Source organism: Mytilus edulis, chromosome 10 (assembly GCF_963676685.1).
Source record: "Mytilus edulis chromosome 10, xbMytEdul2.2, whole genome shotgun sequence".
Lineage (NCBI taxonomy): Eukaryota > Metazoa > Mollusca > Bivalvia > Mytilida > Mytilidae > Mytilus > Mytilus edulis.
This window is the reverse complement of record NC_092353.1, coordinates 48,899,584-48,915,963: the sequence shown is the minus strand read 5'-3', so window position 1 is coordinate 48,915,963 and position 16,380 is coordinate 48,899,584. Positions and strand designations below refer to the sequence as shown.

The following is a 16,380-nucleotide window of genomic DNA, read 5'->3' as shown; positions in this document are numbered from 1 at the left end:
TTAAGGTGATAAACAACATCAGTTCGCAGAATCTATACATCAAGACCATCGTGTATTATTTGTGAAGTTGATACGGAATATTTATTAACAAGGTCTTGGTACCTTCCGATTAACTTTTTTAGAAAAAGGACGAGACGTTCTTTGACATAACCCTGGTTCATCAACTTTCTACTTAGACACTGATAACGTTTTACAAAGTCTGAGTAGGATCTGCAAGCTTTTGAATATCGAATAAGTTGGGAAATTAATATCCCATATGCAGGTGAAGTTGGTATATTGTTTCTAAGGTGGGGGAAATTTATAATTTCAAAATTAAAATCGTCTCGTTTGTCATAGATTCTGGTACTAAGATGACTGTGTAAGTCAAAAACAAGATATAAGTCTAAAAATGAAGCGGAGGAAGCCGTGTCTGTTGATTCTTTAATCTCTAGGATATATTAATGGAACCCAATCAGAAAAGTTCGGATTGTTTATGGAAAGAACATCATCAATATATCTGAAAGTGAAATTGAACAATCTGGCTTCTTTCGTCTTCTTGTTTTTGACAAGTGTCTGGAGGAACTTCGATTCATAAGAAAATAAGAAGAGATCGCCAAGAAGAGGCGCATAGTTTGTTCCCATAGGAATGCCGACAATTTGTTGGAAAAGTCTACCCCCACACTCAACAAATATGTTGTCGATAAGAAACTCCAGCATACTGACCACATGTTCTTCTGTGTACCATGTTTTACCAAATAAAAAATCTATTTTAATATGTGGCATTAGAACGCGTTCACAGTAATGTATTTTAAGCTGCTCGTTCTTAGTAAAACCTGATTTTACTGCGCAAATACGCGTCGCTGAGTAAACCGAATTTGCTACATTGAAATCTTCGATTTACGAATGCCAAGCTTAAAATACAATACAGTTAACTCCAAAAAAGTAAAGCCAAGCAAGGAAACAATTGAGTATGAATTAATAAGTTCCTTTTTGGCAACAGATAAAGGAGAGGTTATTCTAGGAAAAGGAACCAACACGGTATTGACAATGGTTGGATGGATTGAGAACTGATTTCTGCCTTTCAAAATAATTGATGATATAAGGAGTTAATTGAATACGTCTTGATATTGTAAGCTTTATAACTGACATACAGGTCTAACACCGGAAATCACACAATCTTCGTTTAAACTTAAGCCTTATGATATTATAGTAATGTTTATTGGTCGTTAAGGTTACTAATAAGTAGGATCTTATAGTAGCAATGCATGGTTTACGCTAGAGAAAGAGTTAGACAGATTTAGAAGTTTGGCGGGAGAGTCAGTGGTTCGGTCCATTGGTATGGGGGTGTTTGAGAGGTACTCTTGTGTTCGGTGTCGGGAACATTTCGAGAACACCCCTATCCAGTAAATAATATATTCGACCAAGGGTATATACGCGAATTAGAAACGGCATTCGAGGCTGTCGGTTGGCTGACGATGAGCCGTCATAAGTCAACAGAGCGTACGTCGGTAATATTAAGGGCTGAAAGAGCTTTAATTTTTAGAGGACACTTTGTACTGGGTACAAAGTAAACGTACGAGTTGACTGGATTGACAAGGCAGACTGTCCCACTCGGAGGACAAGTTGTACCAGCCCGCACTGTCTGGTAGTGACATACTGTCCCTCTCGGAGGACAAGTTGTACCAGCCCGCACTGTCTGGAAGTGACAGACTGTCTCATTCGGAGAACAGGCTGTACCAGCACACATTGTCTGATACAGACAGACTGTACCAGCCATACTGTCTTTTAGTGACATAAAGTCCCATTAGGAGGACAGGCTGTTATATTGTATAAACTTGTATATATAAGAGTTCATACTTACTTTGTATCGGCAAAGAGCCCGTGTATATATTTTGGTTCATTGTGAATAATATAGATAGTTATAGTTTTTGGTATTGACGTATTGTTTGTGGACAACTTGGATCCAAGTATTTACTGGAACGTTCGTTTAAGATATAAACGCCTGATTACACGTTACATTATATTTGCAAATAGGCGCTAGCAATGTTTTCTTCTTTTCCAACGTTATTTAAACCTACGCTTATCTCACATGGTGGCAGCTTTAACTTATCTGTACCAATGCTATAAGACCACAGCATATATAAGATTTTATAAAAAAACAAAAGTGATGCCTTTCCTACGATTTTGAGGACTTTTAACTATTTTGCATTTAAAGATTAAATTTTCTAATTGATCATTATAATAGTACACAAAAAAGCATAAGAATTAGAAGGAAAACAGAACAGGAGTTATACTTCAAAAATAAATTTCTCATCAGAATATTTCTATTTCACATCAAAAATAGCTTCAGATATTATTGTTTAAGTTCAAATTTAAGCTGCAAGACATTAGAAGTGACATATTTGCAAAAATCCTAGATAGCAATTTCGCTTAAGTTTAAAAAAACAAGATAGTAAGATCGCTGTACGCACTAGAACTCTTGTATTAACATCTTTAGAGGTTAGTTCGTGACAAATAAAGGTTCTTGTGGAAAATCAAATTACCACCCTTCGTCCAAATAGAATTGATTTATTGCATGATTTAAGTAGCCCAAAATATGCATGAAATATTTTTCAATTGCCGTTAGGTACACAACAATATCACCGTATAAAAAGAGATTTTGAAAGATATTATAAACCTTCTTGCATTAAAAATATTGATCTATATATAAATTATTAAATTATCTAAAACACTAAATAATAAACTCTTTCAAAGATACATACATTTGGTTGAACCTGTAGAAATTTTATTAAAAATGGTATTTACGTGCTAAAATTTACGGTAATTTTGTTCTTGTCCATTCGTTTTTGAAGCGTTTTGTTATTTGCTTTTGCCATGTGATTATGGACTTTCCGAATGGATTTTCCTCTAAGTTCAGTATTTTGTGATTTTTCTTTTTATACTTAAAGAGCGAAAATCACTATGTGATACGTGTATGAAACTCATCGAACCTTTGAACAAACTCATTCGTAAAGTTGATCTTATTAAGGTTGTAAAAGATCTTTAAGGTGTAAAACCACCATTGATATTTCCTTAAAATAGTCATTGTTAAATTTTCAGTTTTCAAAATATTGTGGAGATTTTATCTCTGTTTTAATAATAAAAAAAAATTGGCATGAATAAAGTGTTATCCTGCCCAGCACTATAGAAAAAAATTCACATAACATTTTATTGCATATAAGAAAATAACCATCACTGGAAATGAATCAATCAAATGTTCACCTCTTTTGTTATCTGTTTACAAGCTTCAAGTTTAGTCATAATCAGTTCAATACTTTGAGAAAAATCAAGAAGAATGTGAGACAACATCTTCAGCGATTCCAGCAAAATTTCTTGGAAAAATCCAACCCAAGCCGTATCATGATAGACTATAGTGTGGGCCAATAATCACACATTTATCTCATAGACCGACTAACAGTTCAATATTATACATACGATGACTTTAAGAAGATAAACCCCACTAATGGATCTCTCTGTCTTCCTTATAAGATCTCTTTGCACCATTTATACCTCTCATTTTCTCTAAATTCAATGTTTTAGGCCAATAAATACAAATTTAAGATACATTTCACTTATTTATGATAGTGCTGATATGAGAAATAAGCAGATGAAGTATTCAAGCTTAATGAACTATATATATAAAAGTTTAAGGTCTCAAGGAGGTTTAAGTTAGTTCTTACATAAAACTTTAATTTACGCCACCTTCTAGAAAGGGACATACAGATTTTCTCTTTCAATGAATAATTTGTTGTGACGGCTTTAGAAATAATTTACAGAATATAAGAAATAAGGAGAAACAGCACCCCAAAACACTAAGTATGGTTTCTTCTTTCTACTCATAATCATGGTAGAGTCATTTCAAGAAAAATGTCTCATTGAATGTGTTTTGGAGACTTAGTTCACTTAGAATATTTCACTTTATGTAATATTTCACTTAAACAGCAAAATAAAATAACAAATGAGATTACTCACAATCAACGGTGCATGTACAACATAACCTAACTATACTTCTGCTTGTCGATACTTTTATTTGGCATTGCATAAGTCATGGCAACTTTGACTGTACGTACATGTCAAGAATATTTTTTTTTAACATACTTTGATTATAATAATAATAATCATATTACAAATATTTTTAAAGTCATGTGTTTTATACATCTCACAAAATCAGCAATAAAAACATAAGTAATATGACATTGTATAAAACATAAGTTATTTTACAAAGTGAATTATACATTCAATTATTGGCTAATTATCCCTATCCATCTACATTATAGCTCCCACAATTGTCCTGTATTTTTTTAGTTTGTGCTCGACTTGAACACGCATAAAAACTGACATTTTCCTTTTGATAAGAAGAAGACCAATGTTAAACTAGAATCTGTCAGTAAAGTGACCATTTTCCAGATAACGATTTGATTATGATGAAGTTTTGATTGAAGAGCATACATTCTTTTGTAGGGCAATGGCCACCAACTCGAATATTTGTGGTGTTTGTGAAAATTTTCAGATAACCAAACAATCAGTAGTGTGGTGTTCCGAATGTGACGAAGGACTTTGTGAAGAGTGTAAGAAACATCACGCTGTTTCCAGAGCATCAAAAAGCCATGAAGGTGTTTCTATCTCCGAATACAAAAAGTTACCGACCGAAGTCCTCAAAATTGCTCAGACCTGCAAACGTCATAATGAGAAATACGAGCTGTTCTGTGCAAAACACGATTGTCCTTGCTGTAAGAAATCTTTAAAATCTCACAACGATTGTAAAGGTTTAAGACATAAATGACATCATTAAAAACGTTAAAACTTCACACGCATTTCATGAAATTGAGCAAAACTGCTGGAAGTCGTGGAGAATATTAAACGAATCAGCACTAACAGGAAAGAAAATTAAAAATCGCTAACATACAAGAAAAGAGAAATTGAAGAAGAAATAAAGCAAACAAGGACAAATGTTAGTCATTACCTTGATAAACTTCAGGAGGACTTTATTTAAGAATTATTGACAGTTGAACAAACAGAAAAAAATAAATAGAAAAACTGCTGACTAATCTGAAAAAGAAGCAAAACATGACTACTGAATTACAAAAAAAGAATATGTTGCTACTTTTAAACAGCATGCATCCGAACTTCAAACATTTTTAACCATGAAAGATATCCAAAAAGATATTGCAGGCGAAGACAAATTTATTCAATCGATTGCTAAAAGTGACTCCACAAATCAAGTCAATATTTCTTGTCAGATTAAAAAGTCTTTCCAGCAAATAACGGCCAGCGTGCAAAAGTTTGGAGACATTAATGTCAAGTCTGATCCATGTTATTTTTCTATCCTAAAACGAAAGGACAAACAAGCCCAGATTATGGTAACAAGAAATATTGACAACATTACTGTGACATTACGGAAATGTATCAATACAAAGTTTTCGTATGTCTGTGGTTGTTCGCTGCATCCGGCTTTCTGGTGATAGGATGGTATTCTCCTCTTATAGGGACAATAGAATAAGAATACTCACGCCTGACGCATCAAAAGATTTCGCAATAAAGAACATTGGTCCAACGGTTGATGTGGTATTTATTGGTGATGAATTTTTTCCTGTAACATCCGGGGAGTCAAATCAGATTAGTTAAATCGACATGGGGAAGCAGAAACTGAAATAAATCAACAAAAGTTGATTCATTCACTGCTGGAGTAGTTTACGGGGATGGACATTTGATTTATTGTGCTGGGGAGAAAGGAATACAGATGATCAGTTTGAATGACGAAACCATTACCACTGTTAGCAACACCAAATTTCAAGATTTTGCGTACGTGACAACATTCGATGACAAATTGCTCTACTTAAACTGGGATAATGATAGCGTAACCTGCTGTGATAACCATGGTAACATAATGTGGACGTTCTGTGATATAAATGTCCTGCTGTCTCCACGAGGTATCTCTGTAGACATTGATGGCAACATTTATGTAGCGGGGAACTATATTCACAATATGATCTCCTAATGGACAAGTTTGCAGACAACTCTTATCAAGTAAAGATGGACTGATGTACACACAGGCTCTACATTATGACACGTCTACCAATGAATTATTAGTTGCAAATACATCCAATGAAGCTTTTCTGTATGATGTTAATAAATAAACTCATCATATATACCAGGACTAAATTTTATTTATACGCCAGACTCGCGTTACGTCTACAAAAGACTCATCAGTGACGCTCGAATCCAAAACAGTTAAAAAAAAAAGTCAAATAAAGTACGAAGTTGAAGAGCATTGAGATCCTAAATTCCTAAAAGTGTTGCCAAATACAGCTAAGGTAATCTATGCCTGAGGTAGAAAAGCCTTAGTATTTCAAAAAAAATCAAAATTTTGTAAACAGTTAATTTATAAATATAACAATATCAATGATAATTCATGTCAGCACAAAGTGCTGACTACTGGGCTTGTGATACCCTCGGGGAAATAAATCTCCACCAGCAGTGGCATCGACCTAGTGGTTGTAAATAAACTCATCATAGATACCAGGACTAAATTTTATTTATACGCCAGACGCGCGTTTCGTCTACAAAAGACTCATCAGTGACGCTCGAATCCAAAAAAGTTTAAAAAAAAAGCCAAATAAAGTACGAAGTCGAAGAGCATTGAGATCCAAAATTCCTTAAATTGTTGCCAAATACAGCTAAGGTAATCTATGCCTGAGGTAGAAAAGCCTTAGTATTTCAAAAAAAATCAAAATTTTGTAAACAGTTAATTTATAAATATAACAATAGCAATGATAATTCATGTCAGCACAAAGTGCTGACTACTGGGCTTGTGATACCCTCGGGGAAATAAATCTCCACCAGCAGTGGCATCGACCTAGTGGTTGTAAATAAACTCATCATAGATACCAGGACTAAATTTTATTTATACGCCAGACGCGCGTTTCGTCTACAAAAGACTCATCAGTGACGCTCGAATCCAAAAAAGGTTTTAAAAAAGCCAAATAAAGTACGAAGTCGAAGAGCATTGAGATCCAAAATTCCTTAAATTGTTGCCAAATACAGCTAAGTTAATCTATGCCTGAGGTAGAAAAGCCTTATTATTTCAAAAAAATCAAAATTTTGTAAACAGTTAATTTATAAATATAACAATATCAATGATAATTCATGTCAGCACAAAGTGCTGACTACTGGGCTTGTAATACCCTCGGGGAAATAAATTTTCCACCAGCAGTGGCATGGACCCAGTGGTTGTAATGATAACAATTTGAGTTGACTTTTCAAGAATTCAGCTTATCTTATTCTACACAAATATTGTTGATCTGGATGACTGACATGATTTTAAATGAGTTATATTAATTATTCATAAATCTATGTTATATTGTTGAATTCAAACTATAATTCTTATGTCTTTAAACTTGGAGTAAAGAAATTTAAATAAAAAAGGACAAGGTATTACGAATACGTTATTTGGATTTAATACAAAAAATACAAAAATAAGCAGGAAACAGATTTGGTATGATTCCCAATATGACTTGTGACTAATAACTAAGACAAATTTCAGGCCCCTATATCACATACAAAGAAGACTTGGTATGTATATATACTGTTTTCGATAATAATCAAGGAAATGTGGTATGATCGCTTATGAAATTGACATGCATAGATAAAAGACGTAACATGTAGCAATGAACCCATTACAAATAGAATAATAATAATAGGCCCCAAAAAGGACTATTTCAAACTAGATTCTTAGACATAGAAATATACAGTCAAGGCATTGTGACTGCTCAAATAGAACGAGTGCAGTATAAACAGAATTATTATATACATATGCATTTTCATGAATCTACAATCTATCAAATTCTGTACCTTGGCATTGCACAAGTTCATGCTTTTTGCTGGTTGTTTATGACGTCTTAACACTATATCCATTCGATGTTGTATGTGATCTGACTTCTAATTTAGTTTGAGATGCATGAATTCTTTTATTAATTGTTATTGGTCTTGAACTTGCTCTCAGTAATCCCTGTACTTAGTGTCTTTTTGTTGTGTGGTCTGGAAAAGTCCCGTTTATGTGCGCTCTGTCTTTTTGCTATATGTATTACTATTTGTATCCATCTGATGAGTTAAGTCTTTTTTAAATGATTTTTAGAGTTCGTTCTTATGTTGTATTGTTACGGAATTTGATGAGAATGTCGGACAAAGTAAGAGGTTTAGCGCTATAAAACCAGGTTTAATCCACAATTTTCTACATTTGAAAATGCCTGCACCCAGTAAGAAATGTGACAGTTTGTTGTCCATTCGTTTTTTATGTGTTTTGTCATTTGGTTTTGCCATGTGATTCAGTATTTTTGTGTTTTCTCTTTTTACACCGCTGTCCCAGATTATTGGAGAATAAGGATCCCTTTAACATGCTTAACCCCTCCACATTCTGTATATATCTGCCGGTCCCAAATCAAGAGCCTGTAATTAAGTTTTTGTCATTTGTTGCTGTGTTCCATATTTCTTTTTCGTTAAAACAAATTCTAAAGTTAGTTTTCTCGTTTGAATATTTTACATTTGTGATTTCGGGCCTTTTATCACTTACTTTGTGGTATAGGCTTTGATCATGTTAGGAGGCCGTTCAATGACCTATAGCTGTTAACACTTCAAATGAATAGACAACAACTCTATAAAGGGCATAAAAACTAGAAATGTCACAATCGTCTATGGTCAGCTTTGCCCTTTTTAGACTAACAACAGGTTTCCAAAGGACTCTTCAAAATGTACAAGTATTTTGTAGTAACCTTTGAATAATAACTAAATCATGTAATTCCTTAGCAAAGGGTTTCATCGGGGACTGCAATTATATTGATCTAGATAGTTGACTAATGCTTTTTCTTAGTTTATAACTCTAAACAATTCATCTGTTATACATAGAAAAGTGTAATTTGGAGACCTTATTAGGCAATACATATTTCGATAAGGTACACACTCCGATATCGATGTTGGAGGTCAAACGGTGACCTTAATATGCTTACAATCGATATCGCATCATTCGGTCTCGGATATATAGTTTTTTCTCATCAGCAATCATACCATATCTTCTTATTTTTTATAATATAGCCGCTCTGGCAGATAGGCAAGTGTTTATAAGCTGATTTGTTACTCTCGTCTTAATTATATTTCATAAACATTGGTACCGTAATAGATTCTAGGATACTAGCATAATCTACATGAATAATAAAGGCAACAGTAGTAAACCGGTGTTCGAAAGTAATAAATCGATTGAGAGAAATACAATCTGGGTAATAAACTAAAACCGAGGAATACGCATCAACTATGGGAGAAAAACAACGAAACAACAGAAACGTTGCAATGCAGATATATTATAAAATGTGAATTAACAATGAGTAAGATATATTAAATGTATATATAGGAAAACTATTTCACAAAGAAGTGGTATTTGCAGAATCAGTTCGTCTAGATTGGATATCGTGTGTCTTAACACTATATCCATTCGATGTTGTATGTGATCTGACTTCTAATTTAGTTTTAGTTGTATGATTTCTTTTATTAGTTGTTATTGGTTTTGAACTAGCTCTCAGTTATCTCTGTGCTTCGTGTCTTTTTGTTGTGTGGTTGTAAAAGTACCCGTCCATGTGTGCTCTGTCTGATTGCTATATGTATTTCTATTTGTATCCATCTGATGAGTAAAGTCTTTTTCATATGAATTTAAGAGTTCGTTCTTATGTTGTACTATAACACCGCTGTCCCAGAATATGGAGAATTAGGATCCCGCTAACATGTTTAACCCCTCCACATTCTGTATATATGTGCCTGTCTAAAAAAAATCTACATTAATAGCAATTATTGTTTATCAGATAATTGAATTTAATGAGGCTACTGGCGTATGTTGTTTTTGGATTTGTACACGTGTTTGTATTGTAAATCAAAAGTGGCCGTTTACACTGTCTTACATTTTGGGAACGCCTCTTGTTAAGAATGATTACTATCACGTGCATTTTGTTCTTAAGAGTGTAAAGCACGTTATAACTTTCTCACATAGCATCTGTTTAGCTTTATACAAACATTTTGTTATAACAAAAAATAATTTTGACTTAGTCTATATTCTTAGTTTTTGTGCAATTTCCACCTGTGTAGTTATTTTCGGAGTATCATCGCAAACAAACATTTTATTGACTTAAGAGTTTTTATAACGAAGAAACATTAGCCGTATATAAGTGTGACGTTCTTTGTCTTAATTACGAACTATCCTAGCTGTTTGTTTGCTGCCAGTTTCCAGATTTAGTGCCATCCTAGTTTTTCATTTGCTGACCAGTTTTCTAATATACCATGCCTAGAGGAAATTTAAAGAAAGGAACTCCAGCTAGAGGGCAGGGGGTCCAACGACGAAGAACGGCCGACCCTAAGGAGAAGGAACAACCTATAGCTAGTGTAGTTAATCCAAGATCATCTGGTGAGTCGGTTATAGATTTTAGTAGTGACCCAGGGCCCTCCCAAACATCAACTGGGACAGAATCTAACATATTTAACGAAAACATTCAGTTTTCACAAAGCCTTCCCTGTCTTGAGGAAAGTTTTTTTGACCAAATCGGGTGTTATGTACCCATGAAACTAAAAGATAAAATTTGGAAACATGAATTTATCGACCTAAATTTGTTGATTAAATCTCCTAGAGAACTGGCAAATTTTCCTGACCATGTAGGTGATTTAGTTGTAAAAGGGGGTCACATGCGGATTGAATCTTTACCATGTCGCGCTATACCAAATATACACACATGGACAAGCGCTTTCATGATTTATATGAGTATTTTGCTAGAGAAACAGAGTTCTTTGGCCCAAGAATTGCTAAAGTACATGAGAGATATTCGTTTTGCAGCAAATAAATCACACGGTTGGGGAACATACGATGAGCAATTCAGACTCCGCAAAGCACAAAGACCTCAGTCATCTTGGGCTGTCATAAACCAAGACTTATGGTCATTTTATATAACAACAGCTATGAGAGATCAAGGTCAAAGTAATGAAAGTAAAGTAGGTTTCAGTTCTCAAAGTGAGCCTCTTCATTCCTTTCGTCAGTCATCAGGCCAACAAAATGTTCAGCAACCTAGAACATGCAATGCATACAACACAAAAGGGAAGAGGTGTAATTTTAACCCCTGCAGATTCAAACATGGATGCTCAGCATGCGGAGGTCAACACCCAGCTTATTTCTGTAAGAGACATTAAAATGGCAAAACAGAGAGACACATTTTCACTTGGTTTTTCCCCAGTTAAGGTTGAAAATTTAGAAATATATTTACATGATTACCCCCTTTTAGAACATGCCTCGTATTTATTGTCCGGCTTCAAATTTGGGTTTTCTTTACATTACTCAGGACCTCGTTTACCTACAGATTCCAAAAATTTAAAAAGTGCTATTGAGAGACCAGACATACTTCTTCAAAAAATTAAGAAAGAAATAGATGCAGGGCGTGTTGCTGGTCCCTTTAAGTTTAGGCCTATTCCTACTTTACGAATCTCGCCATTGGGATTAGTTCCAAAGGGAAAGGACGGTCAGTTTAGAGTTATTCACCACTTATCTTATCCCGAAAATTCCTCCGTCAACGATTTTATTGATCCAAAGAAATGTTCAGTTGTCTACTCAAATATTGATGACGCTGTCGATGTTATAAAATTATACGGAAATAAGACATTAGCCAGCAAGTCCGATGTCCGCTCAGCATTTAGATTACTCCCTATCTCGCCGATTGATTTTGATCTTCTTGGTTTCAAAATCAATCAAGAATTTTATTTTGATAAATCCCTCCCTTTTGGAGCCTCAATTAGCTGTGCTTTATTTAACAAGTTTGCGTCATTTCTACACTGGGCGGTTTCTGTAAGACAATCTGAGGGCGCCATTGTACACTATCTTGACGACTTTCTATTTTTGGGAAGGGGCGGAACTTGTCAATGTGCTGACCTGCTTCATACTTTCAAGGTTATTTGCAATGATCTGGGAATTCCTTTAGCGGATGAGAAAACAATCTCTCCCACGACTCGGCTTACATTCTTGGGTGTAGAAATTGACACTTCCGACATGACTCTCCGCTTACCTTCAGATAAGCTTGATGAATTGCTTCAAAAAATTTCCTTTGTTTTAAAAAGCAAGAAGGTCACGCTAAGAGAAATGCAATCCCTTTTGGGTTCATTAAACTTTGCATGTCGTGCCGGGGAGAGCTTTTTGCAGAAGATTGATTGATTCAACGATTGGTTTGAATAAACCACATTACAGAATAAGAATAACTTCGAACATAAAAGCTGATCTTTTGATGTGGAAATCATTTTTGAAAAATTTTAACGGTCTTACTCTTATGCCAGATAGACTATGGACCTCTAACGAGGCGCTCGAATTTTACACAGACAGTGCTGGGGGGTCCACACTTGGTTTCGGCATATATTTTAAGGGTAGATGGGCTCACGGGTTATGGCCGAGAACGTGGCATGAGCGCGGTTTATTGTCTAACATTACATTTTTAGAACTATTTCCAGTCATGGTAGCGATCATTCTGTGGGGGTCTGAACTTAGAAATAAAAAGGTGTTGTTTCATATTGACAACGAAGGAGCAGTGCACATTATTAATAAGAAATCATCAAAATCATCAGATGTCATGGTTTTAGTTAGACGTTTAGTTCTAGAAACATTACATCATAACATACTAATTAAAGCAGATCACGTCCCAGGTAAGGTCAATACTATAGCTGATGCTATTTCTCGTTGCCAGTGGTCCCGTTTCCGGAACCTAGCACCAAATGCATCTCTGACACCAACTCCAATTCCGAACCAAGTATGGATTCTATAACAGAGGAATCAGCTAGACTTTTTTCTGATTCGTTAGCCGGAAATACATGGAAAAGCTATTCAAGAGCGAGATCTGTTCTTGATTCATTCCAACTTCTATATACACTGGATAAAGTATGGCCAGTTCCTGTTGAACAGTTAGTACAATTCATCGCTTATTTATCATTGAAGCATTTTTCTCCAGCTACAGTTCGATTATATATAAGTGGCATTTCTTTTTCTCACAAGGAACGTAATTTAGAGGATACTACTAAGAATTTTGTGGTATCAAAAATGCTTGAAGGTTTACACAGAAATCACCCACAGAGAGACAATAGGGCCCCGGTAACATTACCATTATTACGACAGATTACAGACGCTCTCCCTAGTATTTGTTCATCTACTTATGAATCTTTATTATTTAAATCTTCATTTATTTTGGCATTTTTCGCTATGTTACGTGTAAGTGAATTTACGACAAAAAATAAATCTGATTCTAGTACCGAGGCACTGCAATTGTCGGATGTGGTCGTGTCAGATTGTCAATTAAAAATTAACATTAAGAAAAGTAAAACGGATCAGAGAGGTTATTCAACGTTCATTGTGATAAATAAATACAGAGATAACGCGAACATTTGCCCTGTGTTAACCTTGAAGAAATATTTAGCTGCACGTCCTGCGGTTTCAGGCTGTTATCATTTATTTATGCATTTTGACGGATCACCGCTTACCCGTTATCAACTGTCAGCCATGCTAAGAAAGTCAGTTAATTTTTGTAACATTCCAAACCCTAACCTTTTGAAATCTCATTCATTTAGAATTGGAGCCGCCACAGAGGCGAGCAAACGTGGTATTAATGACGAAACTATTAAAAAATGGGGAAGGTGGTCGTCAGGTGCATTTGAGCGTTACATCAGGATTCCGTGGTGAAAATAATTTCGAAATTTTTCAATTTCTTTATATGTACATATAGAACAGAAGTATACAACATTATAACAAACTCCTTAAAAAGTTTTCGGTTTGTAGGTCATGAGCTGCAGTCAACTATTTGGATAATGGGATCTTCTATTCCCCATTGGGCTGGCATAACAGCTGCTAGCCGATCTGGTGGGAAAAACCTTAATTTGGATAGGCTTGGAGTACAAGTTAAATGGATAACTAAATCAGGAATGAAATGGAAAGATCTGGATTCATCTTTTGAAAGTGAAATCAAAAAGTGGCCAGCCCCTAATTATATTTTAATACATCTAGGTGCAAATGATTTAGTTTCTATGAAATCAAAAGAGCTAATAGAGAACATCAAATGTTCAATTTTGAGAATAAAGGTTTTTGCACCTGACATTAGAATAATTTGGTCAGACATTTTACCAAGGCCCTATTGGCATGGAACATTAAGGCCAAAGTTAGTGGAAATAGCTAGAAAAAGAGTCAATTGTGCCGTAAGATCATTTATAAAGACCGAAGGCCAATATATTTCGAGGTATCCAACTATCAAAGCCTCTGAGCACAATTTATTTAGACATGACGGCTGCCACCTGTCACAAGTCGGTATTGGCATTTTCTTAAATAACATTCAGGCTGCCATTGAAACTTTCGTACTCGGTGTTGCTAAGGTTTTCCCACCAGAAAAATGAGCGCAGAGAATGTTTGGCGGTGAATGGGGATTTATAAGACCCCCATTCATTTGGCGGTTCAGGGAGACAATAAACGGACTTGGAACTGTCCCCCTCTGGCACATATCTCTACCCTACCGGCTCTTTAGTGGAGGGTATCAAATAATTTCCTAGGGTTCACTCTTGTCATCAAGAGGAATCCCCTCCACTTCTGGTATCAGAAGGGAGGTGTCATCTCCGCAGTACACGTAATTCAGGTTGTTTGCATTTAAAAAATCGGAGAGACTGTTGTTTTCAGAGGTCTGTGTAAACAGAGGGGGGTTCTCCGTCCAGTCCACTCTTGCACGTAGGAGGGATGTTTTGACACTTATGTTATCATAGGGTCACCGATATGCTCTTTTCAATCCTTTGGCTATCGGTTTGTTTGTCTCCCTGGAACTGGTTAAACATTTTATCTGCGGCCTATCAAATATCCACACATACATATTTTGTACATATATACTTGTTGTATTATTAGTAATAAATATTCTATATTCTTTCTACAATTTGTATTGTCTGTTTTTAAGCGTCCGTTTATTAATTAAAAAGTTTGTTTTCTCGTTTAAATATTTTACTTTTGAGATTTCGTTGCCTTTTATGCTTAGTTTTTGGTATATGATTTGATCATGGTTAAAGACCGTATGGTGACCTATGTATCATTTGGTCTCTTGGGAAGAGTTGTCCCATTGTAAATCATACAATATCTTCTATTTATATATGTCTTAAGTTGGTGACAGTACACTCACTTTCTATTAAACAGCTATTAGAAGAAATTAAAGATACCAACTTAAGTGAGTACAATAAGTATTTTAAGAATTACATTTCTGCAGGTACACACAAAATACATATAAAAACACTGTAATAAGATCATTATATATTGTTTTCATTGGTATAAATATTGATTTTATTAAAAGCAAACTAAATATTACTAGTATGTTATATACATATACACATTGATGAATCTACAATCTCGCGATTCCTGTATCTTGGCATTGCACAAGGTCATGTTTTTCGCTGACGGTTTATGACATCTTTACACTAAATCCATTGGATGTTTGATGTGTACGGATTGATAATTTAGTCTAAGATGCATGATTGTTTTATTAGTTGTTAGTGGCTTTGAACTAGCTGTCAGTTAACTGCGAGTACTCTCAGATATGTTCTTAGTGTCTTTTTGTTGTTGGAATGTACAAGTACCCGGCCATGTCCTCTTGTATTTTTGTCCATCTGATGAGTTAACGGATTTTTTATAGTTCGTTTTTTATTGTTCTGTTATACCACTTTTACAGGTTAGGGGAGAATTGAGATCCCGCCACATTATGTATTTATATGTCTGTCCCAATTCAGGAGCCTGTAAATGAGTGGTTGTCGTTTGTTTATCTGGTTCTCTTGTTTGAATTGATTTACATTGTCATGTCGGGGCCTTTTATAGCTGACTATGCGGTATGGGATTTGCTCATTGTTAAAACTGTACGATGATCTATAATTGTTAATTTCTGTGTCATTTTGGTGTCTTGTGGAGAGTTGTCTTAATTGCAATCATACCACATCTTCTTTTTTTTTATATATAAAGTAAAATCACAAATTAAAAATACTGAACTCCGAGGAAAATTCAAAACGACATTCCCTAATCAAATGGAAAAAAAATAAAACACATCAAACGAATGAACAACAACTGTTATAAATTATTTAAGGGCATCAAAACTAAAAATGTTATGATTAGAACAGCAACAATCCTCGAAGGTAAGTTTTGCCTCTTTAGACTAACAACAGGGTTTCAAAGGATTCTTCAAAATTTATCAAGTATTTTTTCATAATAACTGAATCTTGTAATTCATTAGCAGAGTGACTGCAATTATATTGATCTAGATAGTATAACTCTAAACAATTCATCTGTTATCCACA

At 34.8% G+C, this 16,380-nt stretch overlaps 1 protein-coding gene across 1 annotated transcript; it reads left to right on the top strand.

Annotated features, from left to right (window-relative positions):
- The first annotated feature begins 10,398 nt into the window (after positions 1-10,398).
- LOC139491377 (uncharacterized) lies at positions 10,399-14,950 on the top strand. The gene is made up of 2 exons (XM_071279027.1): positions 10,399-10,459; positions 12,768-14,950. The coding sequence occupies exon 2, from the start codon at positions 12,833-12,835 to the stop codon at positions 13,751-13,753; it is 921 nt and encodes a 306-aa protein (XP_071135128.1). The 5' UTR covers positions 10,399-10,459; positions 12,768-12,832; the 3' UTR covers positions 13,754-14,950.
- Positions 14,951-16,380: the final 1,430 nt, after the last annotated feature.